This window comes from Neolamprologus multifasciatus, chromosome 23 (genome assembly GCF_963576455.1).
Source record: "Neolamprologus multifasciatus chromosome 23, fNeoMul1.2, whole genome shotgun sequence".
NCBI classification, from domain to species: Eukaryota; Metazoa; Chordata; class Actinopteri; order Cichliformes; family Cichlidae; genus Neolamprologus; species Neolamprologus multifasciatus.
In genome coordinates, this window is record NC_140460.1 from 5,598,175 (window position 1) to 5,613,095 (window position 14,921).

The 14,921-nt window shown below is 38.4% G+C and overlaps 1 protein-coding gene and 1 pseudogene across 2 annotated transcripts; both read right to left on the reverse strand.

The window, feature by feature from the left end:
- Positions 1-1,037: 1,037 nt before the first annotated feature.
- Positions 1,038-3,305, reverse strand: LOC146490809 (granzyme B(G,H)-like). Its single transcript, XM_085149982.1, has 5 exons — positions 3,148-3,305; positions 2,897-3,047; positions 2,522-2,660; positions 2,093-2,320; positions 1,038-1,997 (listed from the first exon to the last, which is right to left on the reverse strand). The coding sequence occupies exons 1-5, from the start codon at positions 3,203-3,205 to the stop codon at positions 1,833-1,835; spliced, it is 741 nt and encodes a 246-aa protein (XP_085006108.1). The 5' UTR covers positions 3,206-3,305; the 3' UTR covers positions 1,038-1,832.
- Positions 3,306-12,519: 9,214 nt separating this feature from the next.
- LOC146490810 (granzyme B-like) lies at positions 12,520-14,526 on the reverse strand (annotated as a pseudogene). Its single transcript, XR_014872171.1, has 5 exons — positions 14,399-14,526; positions 14,100-14,259; positions 13,473-13,612; positions 13,118-13,339; positions 12,520-12,968 (listed from the first exon to the last, which is right to left on the reverse strand). The product of XR_014872171.1 is annotated as a granzyme B-like (transcript).
- Positions 14,527-14,921: the final 395 nt, after the last annotated feature.

Below are 14,921 nucleotides of genomic sequence, written 5' to 3' on the forward strand. Positions count from 1 at the left end.
CACCACAAGAGGGAGTATCCCCTAAAATGAGCATCTCTAGCGGGAGTAAATAAGCCCAGCCACTACCCATAAGGCAGTGCGCCTATAAGAGTTGTGTGAGACTGCAAAAGTGTGTAACGTTGTGCTATTTTAATGTATATATTTGCAGATGCAGTAAAGGCAAACTCACAAAGCCACACTGGTTTCAATTCATTTTAATCCAAGTGTGCAACACATGCTTTCTCCACTTTTGGTCTTTTAAATTAAGAATTAACATATTTCAGTCGATAAATCAATTGAAGTTCAGTTCGATTCTCAGTCTTGTATATTTGGAAAAATGTATGCATCTGTCATCCAGTTTGCAGCAATCAGGAAGTATAGATTACTATCACCATTTCCTCTATCTGACTTGTGAAACTGCAGTGTATAACACAGAGGTTTTCTCTGTCTTTGTGGTGTTATAGTAAATAACCACACATACACTGTGAATGTGAACTATTCTCTTGAACATTAACAAACATATACACCCATATGCTGCACTGCACTTCTGACATAAAGATCCAACTATAAGAGACCTCTCAGTACGATGTCTGACCTCATCCGTTATACCAATACAAAGCTAGCATAATGTTTCCTCTTCACATGATTTCATTTATTTCTATAGGTGGACAAGGAAAATGAGTTAGATGATGAAACTGCCTAAGAGCTACATAGACAAGGATAGATAAAGAACTTACTTCCATGTTTGTAAGAACACAGTCCTCTGTAGTTGAGTGTTTACCATTTACTGGGAGCAATTTAACTTTTCTAGTTAACATGCAAGCAAAGGTTTTTGAGTTTGGGCTGGAGCTCCAACACCACTTTCAAACCTACAGCCAACATATAGTCACCATTTAACCTAACATGCATGTTTTGGGACTGTGAGAGGAAGCCGGATAACCTCAAAAGAAGACATGATGAGACATGCGAGGTGACAGCGCCAACTATAGTGCATGCAGAAAGTATGTGGTCCACATTTTGTCATGTTACAGCCTTATTCCAAAATAGATTAAATTCATTTTTTACCTCAGACATCTACACAGAATATCCCTTAATGACAAAGCGAAAAAGGTTTGTTTGAAATTCTTGCAAATTTATTTAAAAAACACACAAACAAGCAAAAGCAAAAATATGTACTTGAGTATTCTGTTAGTACTGTATTACTATTGGGTCCTCTAAAAAAATCTAAATTATCTCCATTTATGAAGCTAATAAAATTTGCTCTTTGTCATCTCTGTCTGGGTCCTTTGCTGAACAAATTTTAAGCCAACAACTACAGCTAAACAATGAACTACAGCTAAACAATGAATGTATGTATAACCTCTGACCTGTGATGTTCTCTGGGAAGCATGTGCAGTTTACAACTGTCATACATACATTATACATGCATGCACACAAAAACAAACACATATTTTATACATACATATATTCTCATTTATCCATATGTTTGTATAATGAAATATAAACAGTGAGTAGCACAACAGTTTATTGCTGTTACAATCCAACATATCATCTTGGTTTCTCTCTTAAACTAATCTGAAATCTTAACATCTGTTGATTTTAAGAGTAGTAAATGCAGTATCTAACATTAAAATTGAAAAACATGGTATTCATTCTACATTTAAATTTAAGATTTTAAACTATGACTAAAATGAAACTACAGGTTTGCAAAGAAAAGGTTTGTAGCTGGAAGAAAAAAGGCAGCAGTGTGACCATTGCACCACCTTGCCACCCATCATTTTAATAGAATGAGTCCAAATATTCAAATCTCAGTTGTCATATAACTTTTTTTAAAGACAGATTCAATACATGAATTACCACTTTCGATGATGATCTATGACAGAATCAATCCAGTCTCGTTTGTCAGATATCTTAATGTAACTGTAGAGCTTAAGGCCATCTAGCATTGAGTTACTACTGGCGGACACCACCCCGTATGCCTTTCCATCTTCACAGACTAATGGGCCACCAGAGTCTCCCTGGAAATACAAGAATAGTATGTAGTTATTGCAGCAAGTGAACACTATCATTATCATTACTGACCAAACTTTTTTAAGGTATAAAAGCAACTTACCATGGATGGTCCACTGGCACCCTCAGAGCAGTACTTATTTTCCTTAGCACAAATCTCATTCTCAGTCAGGGTTACATTGACTTCCAGGAGCACATCAGAGTCTTTACCGTTTCCGTTTCCCGTGTTTCCCCAACCAGGAACTACACACGATTTTGGCGCAAATCCATCATCACAGTCTGCAAGATCAATAGGTTTCACATTCTCGTTGAACACTGCCTTGGTGCTCAACTTCAGGAACAAGGAGAGACAAAAATATTTGTTAAAATGTTACAATATTACATATTTCTGACCCTTCCTTTTAATGCTGTTTGTTTTAGTTGAACATTATCTAAAGGTAATAACAAACAATAATAAGAAATTAAATTTGACTTGGAAGAAATAATAAAAATTTGACAACAACCCCCCCAAAAATACTGTTGTTTCTTTTACCTTAAGAAGCATTATATCATTGCTGAAAAAAACTGGATCATAGTCTTTGTGTGGAAATGCATTGGTCCCAGGCACCAACACATGCTTTACTCCATTCTGGTTGTTGTAATCATGAAGTCCCAAAAAGACTTTGTAGGACCTAAAATGAAATAAGTGCAAACACTTTTTGACAGTGTAAAAGAGAAGAGTGCTGGTCTGATGCTAACCAAATAAAAAAAAAATCAAAAAATGTTATGAGTACATTCATGAAACCGCCATGAAAACTTTTATCCCAGTCCCTGAGTTTATGAGTAACATAAACCCAGCTTACTGCGATAACAAAACATACTGGACACTTAATTCTTTCTAGGTGAACATAAACTATGTTAAACTTACTTTGCATGGCAGTGGGCAGCAGTCAGCACAAAGTCCTCATTAACGAGGAAGCCATCACAGTGGCCACCTGAGTCGCGCCGCTCCAAAAGCACCATATATGGTTTGCTATGTGGCACAACTTCACGGCCACCAATGATTTCTCCTGTATAAACTAGAAAGAAAAAAGTTATCAGATTCTGCATATCAAAATCTTTATAATGCAGTGCTTCAGTTCTGACTTTGGATATAAGACATACTTAAAACATACTTACCCTGATCTTGAAGAATCAGCACGAATATAAGTACTGCCAGGTTACAGTGGGTAAACATGGTGAGATCAAAGTCAGGGTGAGCTAATAAAGACGAGTGGGACACTACACTGACAGATTCAATCTTTAAATGCTTCCTTATCACAGAAAGAGAAGGAGGAGTTTGTGTCATTTGCATATGTGAATGATGTGGCTCTATTCATTAACCATATTCACACAAGATCTCTCACCTCCAGAGCCTGATAGGTCATATTTTTATCTGGTATTATAGCTGGTTGTCGCTGTAATTGATGCTATATAAATAAGACTGAATTGAATTCAATTGAATTCGGTTTAATTGAAAACAGTATTAGTGACCAGCACTTCCTAGAACAATCCATTTCACTGAAGGAATGGCTAAAAAACTATCAATGGGCAGGTGCACAACAAACAAGTCCACTAGAGGCCTGTGTGTTTTCAACATACCCAGAGTATCTTTCCATGATCACTTACCGTAATACTGGCAATCACAAAGTTAACCCTAGACTTCCTCTGCATGAAAAGAGTAGCATTGGCAGCAACTCACAGAAGTTTACTTGACTTTTCAAAGGAAGATTTAATTGCACTATGGAAAAAGATATGAATAGATTAAACAAGCAATACAAATTGAAAGCATCACAGCAGTGAGTGTAAAAGGAACTGCACAGTAGTGTTAAAAGTGTGCATATTGAGTGCTTTTGTTATTATTAATGTAATAGTAATATCTCTGTTCTATTCCTAAAGTTTAGAAAAATGGAAAAAGGTAAAAATAAAGATTCGCTGCATTAACAGACTTACCAAAATTACAGCTCTATCATTAAGACAAGGGAAAATCAGATGGATTATTTTTAAATATTTTGTTAACTAATTGCTAAAAATTTAAATGGGAGCGTACTATATAACGGCATCTATACAACCCCAATTTCCAAAATGATCAATGATTACATGTGTCAAGGTCCTGGGCAGAGATGGGCGCGTTACTGTAATCCGATTACTTTTTTCAAGTAACGAGTAAAGTAAGGGATTACTATTGCAAAAACGGTAATTAGATTACCGTTACTTTCCCGTAGGAACGCTGCGTTACTGCGTTACTAAAACCGTGATTTTCTTGCGAGAATGTCTCATGACAGTGACGTAAGCCAGTGTGACATTCGTGACAACAGCTGTGTGCAGATCAACAATGGATCATATATCGAGTGCGGGAGAGAGTATGAGCGTGCAGCGTTTAAAGCGTGGAAGTACTGACCTTACTTTGAGTTTGATTCCATAAAAAGTGACAAAAACATTAGTGTCCGCTGTGCGTGGGAAGAAAACTTCTTTTTACAGCGAAAAAAAAACCCCTAAACTTCCAAGCAAGCACCGAGTAGCTATGACGTAATGGGAAACTCACAGAGAAACTGCGGTATCCTTCCACTGACCGCTGCACACCTGCACCAGGATAAACCTCCGCCTACTCTACTCCTGCTTTACAGGTGAAAATAGAGCAAAAGGACCGCTAGTCTTTATATATATATATATATATATATATATATATATATTATGTAGCTGCTGGAATGTGCAGAAAATAGGTTTAAATGTTAAACTAATTTCTTCCAGTCAGAGAATGGTGCATATAATTAAAATTTTGCTTCATGCATAAAGTTAAAAGATTAAAACTAACAAAACAAGTTTTAAAAAGAGACTTTTCCATTTGATTACATTTTGTATGATGGATTATGTAGAAAAAGTAGAATTGGGCTGAAAGATCTATCACTTTATCACCTATTCAGGTTGTAAATCATGTTTTTAAAAAGTAACTAAGTAACTAAGTAACTAAGTAATTAATTACTTTTGAAAATAAGTAATCAGTAAAGTAACGGGATTACTTTTTTGGGGAAGTAATCAATTAATAATTAATTAATTAGTAATTAATTAATAATTAATTACTGATTACTTTTTTCAAGTAACTTGACCAACACTGGTCCTGGGTCGGAGCGACCCAGGGTCCCTGAGCAGTTATGAATTATATTATTATCATATGTATTTTGTTATTGGTGTCCCTCGTTCTCCCTGCTTGTAGATATGTGTGTATGTAGGTGTGTGTGTGGCCCTGGCAGGTGATTGGCCACACCTGAAGTCCGTGACACATCTGCAGCTGATCAGGCCTCGTCAGAGGAGCTACTTGAGAGTGTGGTGGAGCTTTCTCCGACACGGGATCATTGCGTGACTTCACATCAGTCTCTCGGCCAGTCAGTACGATTGTTCTTCCGCATTGTGTGTGTGTCTTACGGCTGTCTGTTTGTTATCTCCCCAGGAGAAGCGGGGAGACAAGAGGACAGCGAGCACGGGGTGCTCAGACACCAAGGAGAAGGGACACTGACACTGGGAAGAGGACACGTCACGGGAGTCGGGAGTGCACAGAGGATTTACTGTTATTTTCCTTACCACTGTAAATAAACGCACTGCTAAGCACACAGAGCTCCGCGCCTGGGTCCTCCTTTTCCTCACACCCCCACGGTCTGCCACCCAGACCGTGACAACATGAAAAGCTGTGTGAAAAGGACAAAGCTGAAAATCAGTAGTGACCGACTGTGATCTCAGGTGGCAAAGCATTAAGATCAGGCATAATTCTGTTGTGGAAATCATATTATGGAATACTTCAAGAAATCAAAAGAAAACACTGTTCATAGACAGAAAAAGAGATGCAATTTTTGTTTGTTTGTTCCTGTTAATGAGTCAGTTGAAGTTCACTTTTTTTCTCAGTCTTGTGTATTTTTCTGTTTTAGTTAAACATATTGAAATGTGATTCTGTAATCTTTTTTTTTTTTTTGCAGTTATCAGGAAGCATAGATTACTATCACTTTTTCCGCTAACTTGTGAAACTGCAATTTATTACATACTCCACTCTCTAGTCTTCTCTACTCAACGTTGCTCAATGTTTATGGCTTGCTTTACAGCCACAAAGATCTCACTAGACATATGATGTTCTGCTCAAAACCAGTATTGCATGGGTGTTGGTTTATCTCAGCGGTTGAACAGGTGACCACATGCCACAAGGCCAAATGTAGAAACCTACGTTCACTAGCCAAAGTACATCAACTCATTTTACTTTTGCAGATTTCTGGTCAGAATCTGTTTGTTTGTTTTTTAAATAATGTACCCAAATGCTAACTAAGCTAAATCACCTTTATAAGGATATATTTATCCATATATTCCAGTGGCATACAAGACTTCCAGACTTCCAAAAACATTATAGAAAAAATGGCATAAAGCTGTAGGATCTACCAACATATCTAATAGGAATCTCATTAGAATGAGATTCGTGGCTGACTCTTGCTTGCATGCTCATGCAGTTTTGATGTTCTTATATGGTGCTCATATTTAATTTAATTAATTCAGTTTTATACAGACTGAAGTCGTTCCTTAATTTATTTATTGTTAACTGTTCAGTATTTTGAAGGCAAACCTGATGACATGCAATCGGTGTAGGCTGCAATAAGGGGTGCACATGGCTTCAAAAAGCATATCAGCAAACACTGCAGGAAAAAAGATATGTAGTTAATGAGACATTTAGTACACAGATCCATATATATGATAACAGATTAACAAGAACTGACAGCTGACACTCATTTCACTACAGTCCTTTCAGCAAGAAAGGTCAAAAGTATTAGAGAACATTAAAAGTTCTCTGTATCAAAATGACTTTGATTCTTTCAGCTTCATGTTGAAAGATTAAAATTCCTTATTTGTAACCTATTAAAGGTTACATTGTTCACCTCACATATGTTAGTGCTTATATTTGTAACAGGATTCTCAGATAACATGAGTAAACCAGTGGCAGACTGCTCATCAAGAGCACCTGGACATTTCTTGATGGCCTGAGTCTTATTTTTATCTGCTGTGAGCAGTCAACATTTCGGTGAAAAAGTAGCGATCGGGAATGAATTGGTAGCCCATTTCAGAATCCATAATGCAGGAAAAAACTCTGTCACTGCCACTGTGACTGCCACCTGGTTTGATTGTACCAAAGAAAGAGCTGCCCAGTTTGGGATGGAGTCACATTCTCTAGTGCAAGCCCACGTGTTAACATAGCTCAAAATATAATGAAAAACATGTTATTATAACAAATGACATGACTTAAACTTTTGGAAATGACACCAGATGCTATTGTGGGCTGTTAGCGCAATATACTGTGATTTATACCTAAGCTTATATAGTTTTTTGACGCATTAGCTATCAACTTAAATACAGTTTGAGCATCAGTCTTGTGTGTCTGTCTTGGCGACATGTGCTGAAATGTTCTTCCATCTGGCATCCTGTTTATAAGATGAAGTTTAGATTACTGCTATAAACTGTGTCCCCTGTGTGATGTTGTAAAATTGCTGTGAGATATCTCTCAGTTTTGAGTTGATCTTTTTTTTTTTAATCATGCACCAAAAGCAACAGTTGCAACTTTTATATATTAGATTTATAATTCAAATTGTTAGGGTGTTGTTACAAATGTCATTGGGAGAGTGCAGCACCTGAATCTAATGCTGGATTACATAAACATCTACAGCAGGGGTAGGCAACTCCAGGCCTCGAGTGCCGGTGTCCTGCAGGTTTTAGATCGCACCCTGGGTTAACACACCTGAATCAAATAATTAGTTCATTAACAGGCCTCTGGAGAACTTCAAGAAATGCTGAGGAGTCATTTAGCCCTTTAAATCAGCTGTGATGGATCATGGACACATATAAAACCTCCAGGACACCGGCACTCGAGGCCTGGAGTTGCCTACCCCTGATCTACAGTATAGCTATGGTTCAGAAATTTACATCCACTGAAAGACCAAAATTATGATTCATGCTCATGACGAGTGGATGCAAACTATTAACCACAACTGCATCTTCCATAAACGTTTGCCATGCCATGCCAATCGCTACGATCTCTTAAACCTATTTTCTGCATATTCCAGCATATAAAATAAAATATTTTTTTGTGCTTACACTCACTGTTTCAAATAGATAAACGTAAAACACAGCAAAAACTAAAGCTCTAAGCAGCAGCACTAAGTCTTGTCGCTCTTAAATCTATTTTTCACCTGTTCAGCAGGAGTAGAGCATCTGGGGAGTTGCCCGGTGCTGCAGTGGTCATGTCAGTGGGGGGATCCAGGGGTTTCTCTGTGAATTTCACATTCCTGTGGTGGCTTGCTAGGTGCTTGCTCAGATTTGAAGTTTACTTTTTCACTGTGGAAAGACGTTTTCTTCCCACAGTAGGGACACTAATGTTTTTGTCACTTTTTACGGAGTAAAACTTGAAGGAATGTCAGTAGTTCCATGCTTTTAACACTACATGGTTGTACTCTCTCACACACTCCATATATTATCCGTTGTTGATCTACATACGTCTGTTGCAGCAATACGGATGTCGCACGCACATCTTTGTCATGAGACACTCTCACAAACAAAATCACGGTTTAGTAACGCAGTAACACAGCATGCTTATGAGACCTCCGCCTCTCTGGGGACATCTCTACTGCCCCAGACCCCAGACCCAAGGGCACCCACCCTCAGCAGGGGCCCGACAGAGCCAGGGGGCACAGGCCCTGCCAAGAAGCCACCTAGAACGAGCCAGCACACACCCAAGCATCAAGCCCTGGAGACTGAGGGGGGGTGGAATAGGCCCCCCACCTGGGGGAGTCTAAGATGTTCTAAGAGAGAGGGAGGCATCGTGCAAATGACCCTCCACCAGGCAACAGGTGGTGTCAGCTCAGCAGAACCAAGTAAACAGTGCACATGTCTTAATGGAAGCATCTATTCAACATTACTGTGATGAAGAGAGAGAACTTATGGTACACAGTTCAACCAAATTGTGACATGTGATAACTGATTAACAGGAAGCCTTGTACATTCAAAATGTTGAGGTTTGTGGTAGAGAGGTCACACTAGTGCTGCTAGCAGTCAATGTCAGGAAGAACACATGCAATGTATAAGTGTAACCTAGCAATGTAAATAAGAAAAGACTAAGGAGCTTGGAAAGAAAAGCATCTGGACTTCTTTAAGCTGCTTGAAGACGTTTCACCTCTCACCCGAGAAGCTTCTTCAGTTCTAAGGTCAAATGGTGGAGAGTCCCAGATTTAAACCCCGTGGGAGTATCCCCCAAAGAGGGGCAAAAGGATACCCTGATGATCCTCTACCTAATCACATGAGCCAAGGTGTGAAAACGGGTGTGGGTCTCAATCAGCCAGGGTTTCGGGCGAGCTCATTGTGAAACCTGGCCCCGCCCTATCATGTGATTTCCTGAGGTCAGATGGCCCAGAATGTGAGTGGGTGTTAAGACGTCTGGGAACAGTGTTGGGAAGGTTACTTTTAAAATGTATTCCACTACAGATTACAGAATACATGCCCCAAAATGTATTCTGTAACGTATTCCGTTACGTTACTCAATGAGAGTAACGTATTCTGAATACTTTGGATTACTTAATATATTATCATGCTGTTTACAACTACATGAATGTACTATTGCTGTGATTTATTACTGTTACTGAGGTCCGCGGCTCCGAACCGTAGTAAGGGGACCTCTGGCTAATACGGTGGGTTCTGTGTCGGGCTCGTAGCCGAAAACTAGCTTTACTTTGTTGTCTGGGTCAACTTTGCTTGCGAGAGACAGAGAGAGGCGTTGAAAGGCTGCTCCAACGGAACTTATTGTTTTTGGAGGAAAACACGAACACGGTGTACAGTCGAGTCTTAATAGCTTACTTACAACTGGGCTTGTCAGGCTCTCTTCTTGGCTGCAGTGGTTATTATTATATTTACATGCTTCCAGCTCCCGTTTTTGCTCGATGACAGCTCGTACTTTTCCTTTTTCTCCCTCCCTCGCTCACAGACACATAACGTGTATGGCAGTCCATTCTCCCTGCAGCACGGACTACACTGCCCATGATGCTACATTCTTTAGAGCTATACCGGTAGCATTCTGCCTATTAGCTTAGCACAACAACAACAAAAAGGCCTCTCTCACCCAGGAAACACGCAGAGAGAGAGCGTCACCCTGTAACCATGGCAATCGTAACGCTGCCACCTGGAACAACAGAACGTAGCTGTCAAACAAAACCCAAACAGTCCTGACCCGCGACAATATGAAACAGGGAAGTACCACCGTGTAATCCATTTATTTCAACAAAGTAACTGTATTCTAAATACCACCTTTTTAAACGGTAACTGTAACGGAATGCAGTTACTCATATTTTGTATTTTAAATACGTAACGGCGGTACATGTATTCCGTTACTCCCCAACACTGTCTGGGAAGGATCTCAAAACTGGATTATAGATGGCAGACAGTTGGTGTCGTAAGCCACCGCCTCTGTGCAAAGATGGTCGCTCACAGTGGACATAAATGGCTTCTTTCACTCCTCTTTCAAATCATCTATCTTCTCTGTCCAAAATGTGAACATTGCATCCTCGAAACAGTCTTTCGAGGGACTCTCCTCCATTTGACCCTTATATCTGAAGAAGCTTCTCGGATGAGAGGTGAAACGTCTTCAAGCAACTTAAAGAAGTCAAGACGCTTTCCTTTCCAACCTCCTTAGACTACGATGACCTGGATGACTGAGAACCTTCACAGACGTAAATAAGAAAACAGAGAAGTGCAAGAGAAAGATAAAACACCACTGTTTGAAGAAGACTTTGTTATGTTTTGAACCAGATAATAATCATGGAATGGATTATTATGATAGCTGATAGTACTTATGTGCAATTCTGGTTAACATTAGGCAAAGCTAGTTAGCACAGGACTTTGGTTCACACCGCTGTCTTCTTCATTTTTCAAGCTGTGTCACACTTTCCTCAGATGCAGTTCAGTTTGAAAAATAACAAGATATAACAAATAAACCTTTCCAATGGAAAGGAAAAACTTTAAGAGGAGTCAGTTGAACAACCTGATATATTCCTGCAAAAAAACAACAACAACAACAACAACAACAACAACAACAACAAAAAAACTTATGAAAAGACCAGAAAGTGAATGACCACTAATATCCTGAGCCAGACTGGGACCTGTCCAGAGTGCAACCCTGTTACATCTAACAAACACTAATATTACTAAGGTAATATAATCTTCACAATAGTTGATAGCCATGTAGTCAATGCTGTTATAGGTACCCATGTACTGTACAATATGCACAGATAGATACCTTCTTATGGTGGAGAGAGACCTCTTGTGGACACTTATGATAGCTCTGGTTGTTCTGGGAGATGTTCTGATTTCTTATTTAGCACTTTTATACTTTTCATACTCATACACATTCATACTCCAATGAATGCATCTAAGAGCAAATTGGTATTAACATGTCCTAAGGATATTTGGCATACAGAATGGAGCAGGCAGGGTTCAAACCACCAACCTTCCAATTAGTAGATGAGCTGCCATACCTTCCAAGCTTCAGCCACATATAGTTCAACACTATATGTAACAGATAATAATGAATAGTAAAAGGAATAGTTGTGAGTTGTCCACTGAAGTTAACTTTTATTATTTTTTAACACCAACATTCATTTAGTGTAGCATAGATAGATGAAACACAATATGATTTAAAATTCACTTGATATGCTAAGCTGTGCTTTGCTACTATGCTGTGTATGTTGGCCACAGCAAGGTAGACTGACCGTAGAGAGAGTCATAGAAAAGGGAGTTGGTGGCCTGAACACATCCAATCCCACCCAATACCCAACTTGGATGGGAAGCATTTTGTGTGCCTGACAGGTTTGTGTGTAACATGCCGGTGTAGCCAGCATGTTAATACATGCAGTGTCTGTGTACAGCACAATTGTGACAAAGACAGGCAGACTCAGTGGCTGATGCATTTGCTTCTTTGTGTGCTGACTGTTCTTTCTGCAGAAGCTTAATAAACATAGACTAATGTCTTGTTAGGAGACTCAGTCAGTTTAAGTGAAATTAGCCATTTAATTGACTAATGATTAGATAAACCAGGCATATTATAAAGTACTCGTACTTCAGCTTCACTAAAAAAATACATGTCTAAAGTTTTTTATACAGATGTCCACTTTTAAGAAGACCACTGTTGTAGAGACAGACAATCCATTCACACCTGCAGCCAATGTAAAGTCAATGAGAATCGATATGGGAACCAAAACAGTAATATCGATAATGAAATCAGAATTGCTAAATTCTAATTAATTTGTAATTCTAATGTATTTACTGTAGTTTTATGCCATTAATATGACATAATGATATAAGACTGGCTGATGGATGATGAAAAGAAGTCAGTTGGAATAACAGTATGCAGTGAAAATGCAAAATTTTAATAACATCTGTCAAACAAATCATCCTGAATCTAAAAGAAACAAGAATGTTTAAAGTACAGGCCTTTTTTTAAAAAAAAAAAAAACAAATCGGGTAATGCAGTATCTAACATCAGCATCTCATTTAATAAACAGCAGTAAAAGTTCAGATTCTACTTAACTGTAACTAATGTGCAACTTAATGTATGTTTGTTTTGTGTTGTTGTTTTTTTTAAAGTTTTTTTTTAAAAGTTTTTTAGATGCATATCTAGCAAAACATCTCAGTTATCTAATTTTAACGCAGTATCGCATCACTTCTTTTTCAAGCTAAACCCAAGCACAAATTCTAATACTGGGGTTTGATCAGCTAAGTTTTACATGGTTTATTTTATCTTAATTATGTTTCATAATGAAGCCAATCCAGTCTCGGTTGTCAGGTATCTTAGTGTAACTATAAATTGCTGATCCATCTGGGTTTGGCTTGCTGGCGGACACCACCCCATATGCCTTTCCATCTTCACAGACTAATGGGCCACCAGAGTCTCCCTGGAAGTACAAGCATACAATACATTATGTAGTTACTGGACCATAACTAAGTGTAATCATAACAGTAAGCTGATTATCATTATTTACCAAACTTGTTAATTAATAAATTAATTTATTTATAGTAAAGGTTTAATAAAAAAAACACTTACTTGACCTGGGCCACCCTTGTCCATTGAGCAGTACTTATTTTCCTTAACACACATCTCATTTTCAACCAGGGTTACATTGACTTCCAAAAGTTTGGGAGATGGGTGTTTGCTGTTTTCTGTACTTCCCCAACCAGAGACTATGCATGATTTTGGCGATCTATCATTACGGTCTGCGAGATCAATAGGTTTCACATTCTTGTTTAACACTGCCTTGGTGCTCAACTTCAGGAACAAAGAGAGATAAAAATGTTATTTAATGCTGTTTTGTTCAATTGAGCAAAAATGATAAGAAACCACATTTAGGATGATAACACTTGTAAAGTCTGTCATTAAATATTATTTTAGTTTATTTTACCTTCAGAAGCATTATGTCATTTTTTCAATTCAGCTGGATCATAGCCTTTCTGTGGAAATGCATTTTCCCCAGGCACATTCACATGCTGTACTTCATTCTGCTTGTTGTAATTATGAAGTCCCAGAAAGACTCTGTAGGACCTGAAATAAAGTAAGTGCAAACAATTTTCAGACATTTAAGTTAGCTGTCCCCAACCCCCGGGCCACGGACCGGTACCGGGCCAGGAGAGTTGAGGCTCAGGTGTGAAATTCATGTTTGTTTGTTTTTTTGTTTTTATCATTAACTTGGTTTCCCTGGGTCTTTTCAAATGTGTTATGAATATATATATATATATTTTTGGTACTGGTTCTGGTTTTATTTTGTTGTATTCATCCGCAACACCTTAAAGGCCGGTCCGTGAAAATATTGTCGAATAAACTGGTCCGTGGATCAGGTGGGACAGCTGATTTAAGTGATACAACATACAACAAAAGAAAAGTTTTTCAATACTAATTTATGACCAAACTTATGAAGCCACCATGAAACAAAGATCTCAGTCTCAGAGAGTAACTTAAGTTTTGTGTTTGGATAAGAAAATTTATCGGTTCACATAATTCCCTTTAGGTAAACATAAACTGTTAAACTTACTCAGCGTGGCAGTGGGCAGCAGTCATCACAAAATGCTCATTCACAAGGAAGCCATCACAGTATGCTTTCTGACCACCTGATCTGTGCATCTCCAAAAGCACCATGTACGGCCTGCTGTGTGCCACGGCCTCATGGCCACCGATGATTTCTCCAGTGTGAACTGCGTGAGTGGGAGCAGGATGGGGGGTTGTGTCATATTCCATTAAATCAAAATCTTAACCTTGCACGGTCTCAGTTTTGACATCATGTATAATGTCATCATGCATGACATTACATATGCACTATGAAAAGAGACTTACCTCTATCATGAAGAGTCAGTACAACTATCAGTACTGCCAGGTTACAGTGAGTAAACATGATGAGATCAAAGTCAGGCTGAGCTACTGAAGAGCAGTCGGTAACTTCACTGGCAGGTTCAGTCTTTAAATACCTCCTCGTAACAGCGAGAGACGTTGCGTTATTTGCATATTCAAATGATGTGGCTGTGAACTACATTTATAACTTTATCAGACTTTCCAGAGCTTTATTTTATTCTATTTCAGTTGATTTGTAAGCATTGCTTTAAAGATTTCTTTTAGCACTTCATTCCTGAAGGACTGATAAAACTAAAATATGTTTCACTGAAAAATAAAATGAAACTTAAAGAAAATACTATATTGATCATTCGTTTCTTGGACTGTTATTATCGTGACACAGACAGTTATTTTATTTGCTTTAAAATGTTCTGTCAGAAAACAGCACAATAACCTTCACTACCAACATTAATACTGAAAGGAGTTCTTAGGAGGAATTCTGGAGCCATAGAACAAAAATATTTTTACA

Bases quoted from the DNA above. Each gene is read 5' to 3' on its own strand.
- LOC146490809 (XM_085149982.1), bottom strand. From the start codon at position 3,205: ATGTTTACCCACTGTAACCTGGCAGTACTTATATTCGTGCTGATTCTT. The intron at 2,321-2,521 runs GTAAAAGAAACA...TTGTTCCTGAAG, and splicing joins ATGATATAATGCTTCTTAAG to TTGAGCACCAAGGCAGTGTT. The intron at 1,998-2,092 runs GTAAGTTGCTTT...TTGTATTTCCAG, and splicing joins GTGCCAGTGGACCATCCATG to GGAGACTCTGGTGGCCCATT.